The 12,466-nt window shown below is 37.0% G+C and overlaps 1 protein-coding gene across 16 annotated transcripts in view; it reads right to left on the bottom strand.

The window, feature by feature from the left end:
- Nucleotides 1–12,466, bottom strand: part of KDM6A (lysine demethylase 6A) — a 205,946-nt gene that overhangs the window by 26,009 nt on the left and 167,471 nt on the right. For all 16 annotated transcript variants that reach the window (XM_042973853.1, XM_042973856.1, XM_042973858.1 and 13 more), the window contains 6 exons: nt 8,766–8,895; nt 7,250–7,355; nt 6,418–6,623; nt 3,892–3,956; nt 3,739–3,813; nt 3,068–3,216 (listed from right to left, as the gene is read on the bottom strand). In XM_042973853.1, coding sequence (XP_042829787.1) covers nt 3,068–3,216; nt 3,739–3,813; nt 3,892–3,956; nt 6,418–6,623; nt 7,250–7,355; nt 8,766–8,895 — 731 coding nt within the window. The remainder of the gene's footprint in view (nt 1–3,067; nt 3,217–3,738; nt 3,814–3,891; nt 3,957–6,417; nt 6,624–7,249; nt 7,356–8,765; nt 8,896–12,466) is intronic.

Raw genomic sequence — 12,466 nt, 5'->3', positions numbered from 1 at the left:
AAACGCTTGTACATGAATGTTCATAGAAACACTATTCACAACAGCTATAAAATGGAACCAACCCAAATGTCCCTCAACCGATGAACAGATAAGCGGAACGTCCTATAACCATACAATGGAATATTCGGACATAAGGACTGGTCCATTAGTACGATGCAGATGAACCTCAAAACCACGCGAAGTGAAAGAAGCCAGCCACAAAAGGGAACATACTATATGACTCCGTGAAAACATCCAGAACAGGTAATTCCATAGGGACAGAAAGTAGACTAGAGGTTGCCAGGGGCGGAGGGAAGCAGGGAATGGGAAGTGAATGCTTAATGGGTACGAGGTTTCCTTTTGGGCAGGTGACACTGTCTTGGAACTACACAGAGGTGATGGCTACACAGCACAGTAAATATACAATATGCCAGCTGCAACTGAACTGCATACTTTAAAAGGATTAGTTTGGCCGTGTGATTTTCACCTCAATGAAGAAAACTGTAGGTGCTCTCACCACACTCTTTTACATATATATTATATAGCACAATGTGGAGATGGTAGTCTTAATACCTATAAACGATCTCTTGCCGTGGGCAGGTGGCTGGAATTGTCCATGGTATGGACTCCAAAATAAAATTTAGCACTAATTATAATTAGAGATGCTGAGATCCCACCGTCAGACTCAAAATCTTTTGGGGGCAAGCCTGAGAGCATCTCTATAGTTTAGAACATACGTGACTGATCATAAAGTCCACCGAAGCAGGGAACACTTATATTTATCTATGTAACTCCAGGAACAAAGTGTCTGCCCCATAAAGTATCAGAATAATTTTTTATTTTTTTTTAACGTTTATTCATTTTTGAGAAAAAGAGAGAGAGAGAGAGCAAGCGAGTGAGCTAGCGAGCCAGGGAGGGGCGGAGAAAGAGGGGGACAGAGGATCTGAAGCAGGCTCTGTACTGACAGCAGAGCCTGAGCCCAATATGGGGCTCGAACTCATGAACCATGAGATCATGACCTGAGCCCAAGTCAGATGCTTACCGGACAAATCACTCAGGCGCCCCTAGAATAATTTTTTAAAAATTGAACTGAGCTAATGAAACTATACATTTCTTCTAAGACCGAGCTAATACAGTAACCACCTAAATATGGTTAATATAAACTGAGATGTGCAAAAACTGTAAACTACACACTGGATTTCAAAGACTTAATGTGAAAAAAACATGAAAAATCCCAGGAACTTCTACAATGACTACATGTTGAAATGATATCTGGATACACCAGGTTAAAATTATTTTCATCTATTTTGTTTTACATTGGTATGACTATAAAATTTTAAATGACATATGATTTGCACTATATTGTCACACTTCTGAAAAACTAATCCCTTATAATATAGAAACCAACAAAAAACTCCAGACACAAGTGACAAAGAAGTGATCTATCAAGTTTGCTTTCCCCCTTGATTTGTAATGAAAAACTGCGTTCTTTTTGAGTTGAGGTTATTTGTATAAAATAAGTTGGAAAATTTCCACTGAAATGAATCTTAACCCAATCCAATAACTACATACATAAGAAAAACAAACTCTAGAGAGTTCAAATAACTTGCCCAGTATTTACATCAGTGTCTAAATGACAAAATGGGGAGCATATAGGTCTTTGCCATTTATTCCACAGCTGTTTCAACTTTATCCAACTATGAATAAAATATCACAGAACTGGGCTTCCAATGGCCTGAGGAAAACAACTATTACAACCTAGTAGTTCTAATACTGGCTGTACAGTAGAATCCTATGGGAAACTTTTTTTTTTTTTTTTTTTTTTTAAATACTGATGCCTGGATCCCAAACTTCAGAGGTTAATCAATTATTTTTACACTGGGAAGGGGGCCTGGGTGGCTCAGTCGGTTAAGCGTCCGACTTCAGCTCAGGTCATGATCTCACGGTTCCTGAGTTCAAGCTCCGCACTGGGCTCTGTGCTGACAGCTCAGAGCCTGGAGCCTGCTTTGGATTCTGTGTCTCTCTCTGTCCCTCGTCTGCTCACGCTCTCTAGCTCTCTCTCAAAATAAATAAACATTAAACAAAAAAAAATTTTTTATAAAAGCTTACCTTACACCAGGAGATTCTAATGGGCAGTCGGAACTCAGAACCACTACTAAGAAGCAAGCATAGGCCTATTTTGAAACAATTTTTTAGCTACAATCGAATAAGCAGATGACAAGGAGAAAGCAATCTGGTTTTCAAACCATGGCTGCTTTGAGTACCAAAAAGAAACACCTGATGGTGATACGCAGCCCATAGGCATTGGTATATAGGTGAACTTGTTATCGCCAGTATCTGCCGGAATTGTTACATATTTTAAACATCAATCTGAAATCTTGTGTCAATCCAAGGGAGCACAAAGAAGATGGTATTATTACTGTTGGACAGAATTTTAAGTTTAAAGCCAATGTAATGCATTTAACAAATGAGGGAAAAGACCCACAGAAGGACATGTGACTTGCCAAAAGTGACAAGCCTAGTTAATGGAAAGTCCAGACCAGACACCAGGGGGAGTCTAGTAATGTCTTCACATCAAATGTTTTGTGTGAGCTGTGTGCTGCAACCCAATTAGAGAATTACAACTTACACTTTCTTATTTAAATGAAACAGAATGGAACAGACTAGGATATGTATTATTTTATGAAGCTGTTCTTGTATACACGTATGTGCACAGTCATAATATAAAATGTATTTCTTAGTGTGATCATGGCAAAAAAAAAAAAAAAAAAGTTTAGAAAAAACGGTATCCCATCATCACTCTGCAGTAGACAGGATCATTAACAGTCTCTAAGCCACAGGGACTTGCCTAGGAGTGCTCCAAAGACCCCTTTCCAGATGAAACTGCTATTGTTTTGGGACGACTGTAATAAAAAATGATAAAACAAAGGGGAAAAAATCTAATAAAAGTCAAACCTTAACAACAGGGGTAATCCTTCCAGTTTCATTCACTGTAAATGAAAAGAAATCTCATTCTCTTTTGCATGTTTCATATTTTGGCTAATTCTGTTTCTCAAATGTGGGAGATACGTTAGTTCATAAATGTTACCTGGTGTTCTGCTTCCTGGAACTTTCATGTATAGTTGAACTGTGTTCATGCCCAGTATGGTATGACCAACGTGGCTTAGAAGATTTCCTGCTGATACGACACGCACAAAGGCAGGAAGTTTAGTCAGCTCATGTAGCTGCAACTTCCACCTGCAATAAAATAACAGATCAAGAGTGAAACTCTGCTACAAATATTTGTGGACATTAGCCATTTCTTCAAAAACTTTGTGTCGCAATCAGAAAAACAATGAAATATAGAAATACTGTCCTTTTGCACAGGAAACACTCAAATGCTTAATTTTCCAATTTTTCCAAAGAAACCATACTGATGAAAAGCAGCATAAAAATTACCGAGTAAATGCGAGAAAAAAAAAAAATTGACTTATTTTTGTAATTGTTGTATAATTCTATTCTATAAAATGATTATATACTATTAATCATAAAATACAACTTTATGACTGTGTAATTAGCATAGAATCAGGGTCCTGATGAAAATCTGTACAAGAGTTTTAAGTTGAAGAAAATAACCGCCAAACCTAGCAAAAATAGTTCATCTAAAACTTGTGTATCAACTTAGAAAGATGACAAGGAACGAAAGAGAAAACTGTAGACAATTCTGTGTCTTGCAGAGGATACCTCTTTGCATCAGTTCACAAAAATACTAGTACTTACTTTTTGTCATCAGACAGGTCAATGTTGGTCCCAAACTTTATGGTTTTAAAGGGTCCTTTCCTCCTCCTACCAGAACTTAAAAAAAAGAGAGAGACAATATTAGAGGCATGCCTTTTAAACAGAAATACTAAGTGGACAGTACAAATGACTTACTTATCTGAAGATGTAGATTCACTGTCTGAGTGGTCTTTATGGTGACTTCTTTTCTCATTTTCTTCCTATAGATTAAGCACAACACATTCTAGCTTAGTATTCTACAACCAGCTATCCTTTCCCATCATACAACTGAAAAGTTCACATCTAGGTGATGGTTTGGAAGCTAAATTTCTATAGGCCTCTTTCACATGAAAATTTCTTCAAAGACCACACATTAAATAAAACCCAGGAAAAGTCAACACTCACCAGCATGGTATCCAACCTCCTCAGCCACAAAGTTATGTTAAGAGTTCTTTCTTAATAATATTCTTCTATACGGGAAAAAACTACAGATTCTCATTCTTGCCCCATTTTTGAGAGGAGAGAATTTTTTTTAGAGAGGCCTAAGAAGTATCCATCTTGATGATAAATTTCCTAAACTAGCAGAGGTGTGTGTGCGTGTGTGTAGCTATGTATGTATAAGGGTGAAGGGTAAGACGCTCTTGATTTGATAACGGACAAATGGAAGAAGTTCTCCCTGGGTTAAATCTTTCCTTCTGCAATGAATTATACACGAATGATAACACACTTACAGCTTTAGTAAGGAAAATAAGTACTACGTAAATACAGGTGCTTTTCAATGCAAATATTACAATTATTTACAATTTGGGGTCATAGATATGGTATCTCTTAACACTGCCCTAAGATTTAAGTTGACAATACTTGGGGGGGGGAGGGGGGGGGACGCCTGGCTGGCTCAGTAGGTTAAGTGTCCAACTTTGGCTCAGGTTATGATCTCACGGCTTGTGGGTTTGAGTCCCACATCTGGCTCTGTGCTGACAGCTCAGAGCCTGGAGCCTGCTTCGGATTCTGTGTCTCCCCCTCTCTCCGCCCCTCCCCTGCTCACACTCTGTCTCTCTCTCTCTCTCTCTCTCAAAAATAAACATTAAAAAAAAAAAAAAAAAAAAGACAATACTTGGTACATTTTGGCCTCCCTCCCTTTAAATGAATGTATGGTTCCTAAACATTCGTCAGATTTTTCACAGGTAATGGTCCATGCCTCAAAAGCACACAAAAAGGCATCTTTTCTTTGGTTATAGATCCCACCCCATATAAATACTCTGCCTCTTATTATCTTTGCTTTTCAACTCCTCCAAATTTTCCTTTGGTGATCTCTGAATCGTATTATTTATCCTATTCTGAACATAATACTACCACATAGCTGAAGTATCTCAGAAGTCTGAACTAGAGATTTATATGGACAATTAATTTCTCTGTTAGGACACAGAGAATGGCAGTGAGAAAGAAAAACAAATACACAATTCACAGGTACAAATGTTGCCTTCACTGAAAATGTGAAACTCGGGACAGGATTTTAAACAGATAAGCAAATGTAATGAATTACAAATTAAAGACTTCCAGGCACGTATTAGGTTTCAGCTGTAGGATATGTACAAAACAACTTAGTACAGACAAGTGTCTAAGTGTCTAAGTAATACACTTAATAAACTCATTTTTTGTGGAGATCTTATCTTTACTTTGTGGGAGAATTCACAAAGTCCTCATTGTAGCGCTAAAGGATTTTAGTAATGATTCAGGCCTGAGTCTTTGAATAATAATCCTCTGATTATTTTTCCGTTTTGTTTTTTAATTTTCTGAGCCTGGGTGGCTCAGTCGGTTAAGCGTCCACCTTCAGCGTAGGTCATGATCTCTCCGCTCCCAAGTCCGAGCCCCCATCAGGCTCTGTATTGGCAGCTCAGAGCCTGGAGCCTGTTTCAGATTCTGTGTCTCCCTCGCTCTCTCCGCCCCTTGCCCACTCACACTCTCTCTCACAAATAAACATTAAAAAAAAAATTTTTTTTTTAAATTTTCTATATACTTTGAAATAATTTATCCTCCCCCTCGGGTTTCTCTCTCAGACTAAGACTGGTGAGAATAACACTGATGCTTCCTGGAGGAGTTATCCATCAGATAATACTAACCTGGTAGAGGAGAAAAATGGGGAGGCACAAGACTAGGAACTTTGCAAGCACAAAGCAATCTTGAGACTCCCTTTAGCCTCTGATATCAGCGGTTCTCAATGAGGGGCAATTTTATCCTCCGAGGGACATCTGGCACGTCGGGAGACATTTTTGACTGTCATAACTGGGGTAGAAGGTAAGGGGCGTGCTACAGGCATCTAGTGGGGAGAGGTCAGGGATGCTCCCAAGCATCCTACAATACGCGGGACAGCCCCCCACAACAATGTATTATCCAACCCAAAATGTTAAAAACGTCAAGATTAAAAAACCTTGCCCTCAACTGAAACATCCCAGGGATGAGGGAGACCTCTCACTAGACAGTAACAACATTTATTTTAGCAACCCACAGGCTTGCTTAGACTTTCCTAAGAGCAAAGTGGATAGCACTTACAAGGTATTTTATAGAACTATAAACTAATGAGATGCTTACAAAAGAAACGTGCCCTTTCAAAATAAAATAATATAAAACATGAAAATAAACTATTCTTCAAAATAAAACAATCTTCAGGGACGAAACACTTACCCTCAATGATTCCTGGAAGGAGGAGGCCTGGTACTGTGCATACTTAGCAATTGTAGTATGAGATCGATTACTTTCACAATGCCAGATTTTCTTCGTTCCAGTAGGATCCCAGTTTTCATCTGCCGGCTGCAACAACTGTGTCCTCACTTCCACCATATGCTCATTGTTCGCTTCCACCAACGTTTTGGTAGAGAAAAGTCCCAGGTCTTCATAAATAAATGAATGCAGTTAATAAAAGAAAATTACATTTGGAGTAATAGATTGAGAGTGCTTTTATTAAGAAAAGAGGAAAACGTGTGACAGCATTCCATCCGGTTCCCATGAAAACCAACCAGGGCCTCTGCACGCCCTGAGCTTCGTGCCAGGTTTACACGAGCACACAATGAAGCCCGGGACCTGATAATCATCATGCCGCCTTGTGCAGAGGCGGACTCAGGGGGCCAGGCACCGAGGTTTCACTTATCTGATTTCTTCAGGTGCAAGGAACTAGCAAGGGGACTACAGCACTGATCTGTAGCATCACATTTTATCTACATTTCATATTAAAAATTCTTTCATTAGATAACTTCATCACCATTATAATTATGTGATCAGACCAAAATAAAAGCTAAATTCCAAAAGCACCAGGAAATCACCAGGAACTGGCATCATGACTGTATCTTCATACGATAGATTAAAGAATTGATACACTAACACACACACCCAGGAAAAGAGTAAAACGAAAATGTGAAAACGGAAAAAATCAACAGAAATAAGTTTCTGTCAGTGCTTTACAAGTTATAGATAGCAAAAGAAATTTTAAAAAGTTTCCTTTTTCTTATTTAAAGCTTACCCAACTTTAGAGCTCCGGCAAGGCCACGTATTACTGTAACAGGGTTGTTTGGATTTGTACAAAATTGGTGTAATGGAGGAAAGAAAGCATCACGTTTATTTTCCAACTGTAAAATTAAAACATATGGTTAGATCTCTTGAAAACAGACCTTTTATGTAAATATTAGGCCAAATTCATATTTTTTATTTACTGCAATTTCAATAATGTACCCTGTAGTTTCTATTTTATATTTTGCAGCATTTTATCACTGTCTTTTGATCCTAACTGTAATTAGATAGTGACCGCATACATTTCTTTTGTCCATTGTATCTTGAAGAAAATACATGAGAAGAAATAAAATTGCAACTTCAAAATCAAAGTGCTTTAAAATATTTTTTGACTTTAAAAGGAAGAGAATCCTTTCACGTGCTACAAAGTAGATGAACCTTGAAGACATTACGTTCAGTGAAACTAAGGCAGTCACAAAAAGAAAAACTGTGTATGATATTACTTATGTGAGGTATCTAAAGTAGTCCAATGTATAGAAATATAGTGGTGGCTACCAGGGGCTAAGAAGACCAGAAAAAGGGAGTTGCTACTTAATGGGTATAGAATTTCAAATTTGCAAAATGAAAAAGTTCTGGAGAAGTGCTTTGCAACAATGAGAATATTTCTTAACGCTACTGAATTGTATACTTAAAAATGGTTAAGATGGTAAATTTTATGTGGGCTTTTTCATCATAAAAAGAGAAAAGAAAACCACAAAGAAGTGTTTTTTTTTTCCCCCTCTCAGACTTCAGTTTGAAAGGTTTATTATATGTCTATCCCCATGCTTCCCTTACATTCTGAAGGATCAATAAATATGGGTTGGAGGAAAAACTAACAGGGTTTAACATCTGCCTCTAGAGGGCAAAGACAGGGCCAAATCCCCCAACACAAACTTTACAGTTTGAAACTGTTTTCATTTGGGGTAAAAGTGGGAGGATGGAAGGAAATGGGGGAGGAGGACCTACTTGGGAGAAACAGAAGAGTTGCTTTGACTGAACTTTTATCAACTTCCTACATCAGATGTCTGAATGCCCTTAAAGTAAAACTTAACATCAGGTTTTAAATAATCTATCAAACTTTTTAAAAATGACATACCTATTATCACATTTTATGTTCTCAAATGCCTTTTTTGAAGGTAACTAAAGCTGCATAAAGCAGAATGAATGTTAAGGTTCAAGCAACTGGGATTTAAACCCCAGCTTAAATTACACTTTTAGGTAGGTTTGGCCTAATGGGGGGGGGGGGGGCAGGAAGAAGTATTTCTCACTACTTTAATGTAATCGTGGGAATAGCTCAGAAGGTATGTTTTACATGCTATTATGAAGTCTTTGTGAATATATCTTTTCTCCCCCCAAAATATTCAAGCTACTGCCAATAATTTTAATGTTTCCTAAAGGGCATCCATATTAATTTAAAGCAAGATCTTATGAAAGACAGGTAGATGCAAACACTGGTTTGATTTATTTCTAGTCAGTCAATTCAGACTCACATAAATACTAGGTGTAGGTGGATTCAACTTGTCCTTTGGCAAGGGAGGGTATGGTGACGATGGTGGTCTTGGAGGCGGACATTTATCCAATAAAATGCTACTGTTAGATAAGCCATTTTTACCTAGATTCCTTAAAAAAAGAAGAAGGGAGAATAAATCAGCTGTACATTTATTTAGAAAACAGAAAAAAAAACATTCCTGAATTAAGTCCTAATTAAGTTACTGGGTAGTTGCACAAATCCATGAGATTTGGATCAGAAAAAACAGAGCAATGTAATTAATTTCAGCAAATACTTAGCTTGATTCCTGTATTTCCATTGAAGAAAAATAATAGACAAGATACTATAACACATGAATTACTGATGACATCCCTTATTTTGCTCATAATTTTCCAATTTATGTTCTTCACCTAAAGAACCAACGCGAACTCTAATTTCCTCTCCACCATCTTCTACCATCAGATTCTTTCCATTAAATGTGAAAACAATAACATGACAAAAAAGGTCTAGATAATAGTAAAAAAAAAAAAAAAAAAAAAAAGAATGTTATCTCTCTTCCTATGTCTCATCTCAGCAATTATCACCAGAATATCTTTGTGGTAATCTGCAAACCTGAAATGATCTCTTCTTTTTTGCCTCTCAAATCTGTAAAGAATTTTCTGTGTAACTCCTTGGCTACTAAAATTCAGCAAGATTCCAAATGAGGCATATAGTTGCTATCCATTCTCTGATACTCTATATAATCATTACTTACTAGTAGCTGGGGTTTCTTTTCCTTAAATGAATTAAAGTATCACATTTGGTAAGTTATAAATTGTTAAAATATGGTAGAATCATTTCCAAAATATAATTCTTTTAGTGTTAAAATTTTTTTTTTCCTATTTCTTAAAGTTTCTGCTCAACTTGAAAATCAGCAAGATGCAATTTTGAGCTTACAATTCATTCCAGGTTAACTTCACCCAGTTATTACAAGTTCAAAAATTATCAATGCATTATAAAATAGCAAGTATCCTTAAAACATTAAAGTTTTAGTTAAGAATTCAGAAATTGTAATTATGGTGGGGAGTTAAACTTAGTATTTACTTATCAAAGAAGGAATTAGCAATTTTTCATTGCAAATTGTAGAATACAGGTTGAAACAAAATTAATTTTCTGTATTTTGCTGTTTTTGCCAAAGAGAAAAAACCTTACAAATCAGCCTGTTTTGGTTGGCCTTAATGAACACAAAGGCTTGAAATTCCACTGCTACAAACTTTTGAGATGTTACACTAAACAGCATTACAGGTGTCGCTTTCTGAATTTCCTCACCTATAAGTCCAAGTGAAAACAAAACGGTTCATGGCAGGCTTCAAAGGAATAATGACTAAAGTTTAAAATCACTGATTTTTTTTTGAAGTATGTGAAATGGTTATTATTAAAAATTATTAATAAAAATTATTAAATATTATTATCTTAATATATTATTAAAATATATTGAGTGAAATATTGTTAAAAGTTATTATTAAAAGTTGTTAATAAAAGTTATTATTAAAAGAAATTTTAGGTTCAACTAACAATTCAGGTTAAAGGTTAAATAAATGAATATTCTACCCACAACATCTCTCATCAAACCACGAGTGGCCTGTACATTTAAAGATAGCCACGATACATTTAAACTTTTAAATTTAGGTGTAAAATCAGTACTAATTTTGAACTCCATGGAAGTAGAAAATAGGTGGTTAACACTGGTAAAGAAACAATTCAAGTATTACCATTAAATCAATGCAAAATAGACCTTCACTTATGATACACATATAAATAATTTTCATGCTGAACTGCATATCTGCCACTCTTTCACCTTGAGATGTAAACAAAATATGACTCCGAATACATAAAATTTGTTTCCTAGAGCAGGAGATGGGTGTACCGTCAAGTTCACGATTAATATTTTAAGGAACTGGAAGATTTGGACCAAGAATTAAAACTGCACCAGGAAAGAGTATCTCATGCTAATTAAACATGGCACCAAAATTTAAGCTTCTACAACATTCTGGACATTGAGAGATGAGACTAGAAAACGGGGTTTGATAGATGAGCAGAATTCTGCCTCCATCATTTCTACAGTTCTGTAACAAAAGAAAAAAGGGAAATGGGAAAGTAAAATAATGTAAAATGCAGCTGCTTTCATTTTTAAAATAGAAGAGAAAAAGGTGAGACATGACTACGGGAGCTGATGTTGAGTCAACCATCAAATGGTGCAACTATAATTTTAAATGACAAAAGCAGCAAAGGTATTGTAGGCGCGCCTTTTGATGTATGGCTCTGGCCAGTGTAACACTATAATGGACCAAACAAGACTCAGATTAAAAATAACCAACACTTTAAAAAATAACTATACATGTGAAAATAACAGGGTAGTCAGAATAAGCCATGTAATCAAATTGTATCTAGCAGTTTCTTACTGTACTGCAAACACGGACTCCCTGCTTTCTTGAGGTCAAGTCTGAAACAAATAGGAATTTCCCTGAAGGAACTGATGTAGGTAGGTGTCTATACAGTGACTATCAGCCTTTTCCACTGAAAATACACTTCTCAGTCCTAATGCAAAGGACAGAACTGTGCGTAACAGGAAAAGTTTTTATCTCCTCAACATATAAGCGTCCAACACTGTTTACAATATTTCAAAGCGAGGGCAACGAAACTGTAATACAACAATGCAAAGTGGAGAAAGGCACTGAAGAAAGAATTATTATCCCATTTTAAACCCTTTTCTCACTTTTTGAAACCTTCCCCAAGCCAAGTAGAGAAGGAAACAATGAGTCGTTGCCCAATTCTTTAAAATCCTGGCTTAAATTTGGTTCGAGGTTTACCCATATCATTTGGTAGATAAACGAAGATGTGCTCTGTGAGTAAACCAATCTACGCTTTAATTATCTCTGGTTATGAAGCTCCTCGACCGGAGACATCAGCTCTCTTGCTCCCAAGTCACTTTCCCCTTCTCAATCCTGGATTCCTGCCCAGTGCAGGATACCACCAACAGAACAGAAGCGGCAAGCCTGATGCCTATCACTTGCCATCTTGACTTTTCTCTAAAGATCTGCATCTCTAATTTATCAGAGCGTTTTTGGTTTCTTCGTGAATAAGCCGAGGCCTATAGGGACCTGAAATAACCCAAGCAACCCCAGGGGTCTACAGTGTTTTGATGTCATCTAGCCACCTCCAAGTTTATCTACGTACGCATAGGTATACATAAGCACACATACGTGCACATATATAAAACATGAAGTCTCTGTAAAAAGGCAAAATTACCTTTTAAGAGTCAAAAGCTAAAAATAAAACTGTAAGAAGGTACTTAAAAATTCTGAAGTACACGTTCACATGTACCTGAAAGCTGAGACAGAAGACTGTAGTCTTTAACATATAAGAAACACAATCACACCTAGGTACCCACAGCATAAGACTTTATTAAGAATGAAAACTTATGGTAACTGCTACCGTACACCGTGCATAGCTTGCACCTCCGCGCAACTCCTTCTGACAACACTCCTCCGCAACACCCTTAGGTCCCGTATCGTGCGTGCTAGTTTTGGACCTCTAGATTTTGCCCGATGTTCTAGCAACTGTCCTAAGATTACAGAGAGTGGAAGAGCGAGGAAGACCCTGCTCCGGCAGAGTGGTGGCAGTGGCATCTAGAAAACAGGACAGAGGCCCCGACGGCCGAGT

This window comes from Panthera tigris, chromosome X, assembly GCF_018350195.1.
Source record: "Panthera tigris isolate Pti1 chromosome X, P.tigris_Pti1_mat1.1, whole genome shotgun sequence".
NCBI lineage: Eukaryota > Metazoa > Chordata > Mammalia > Carnivora > Felidae > Panthera > Panthera tigris.
The sequence above is the reverse complement of the archived record's forward strand: the minus strand, read 5'-3'. Positions and strand labels throughout refer to the sequence as shown.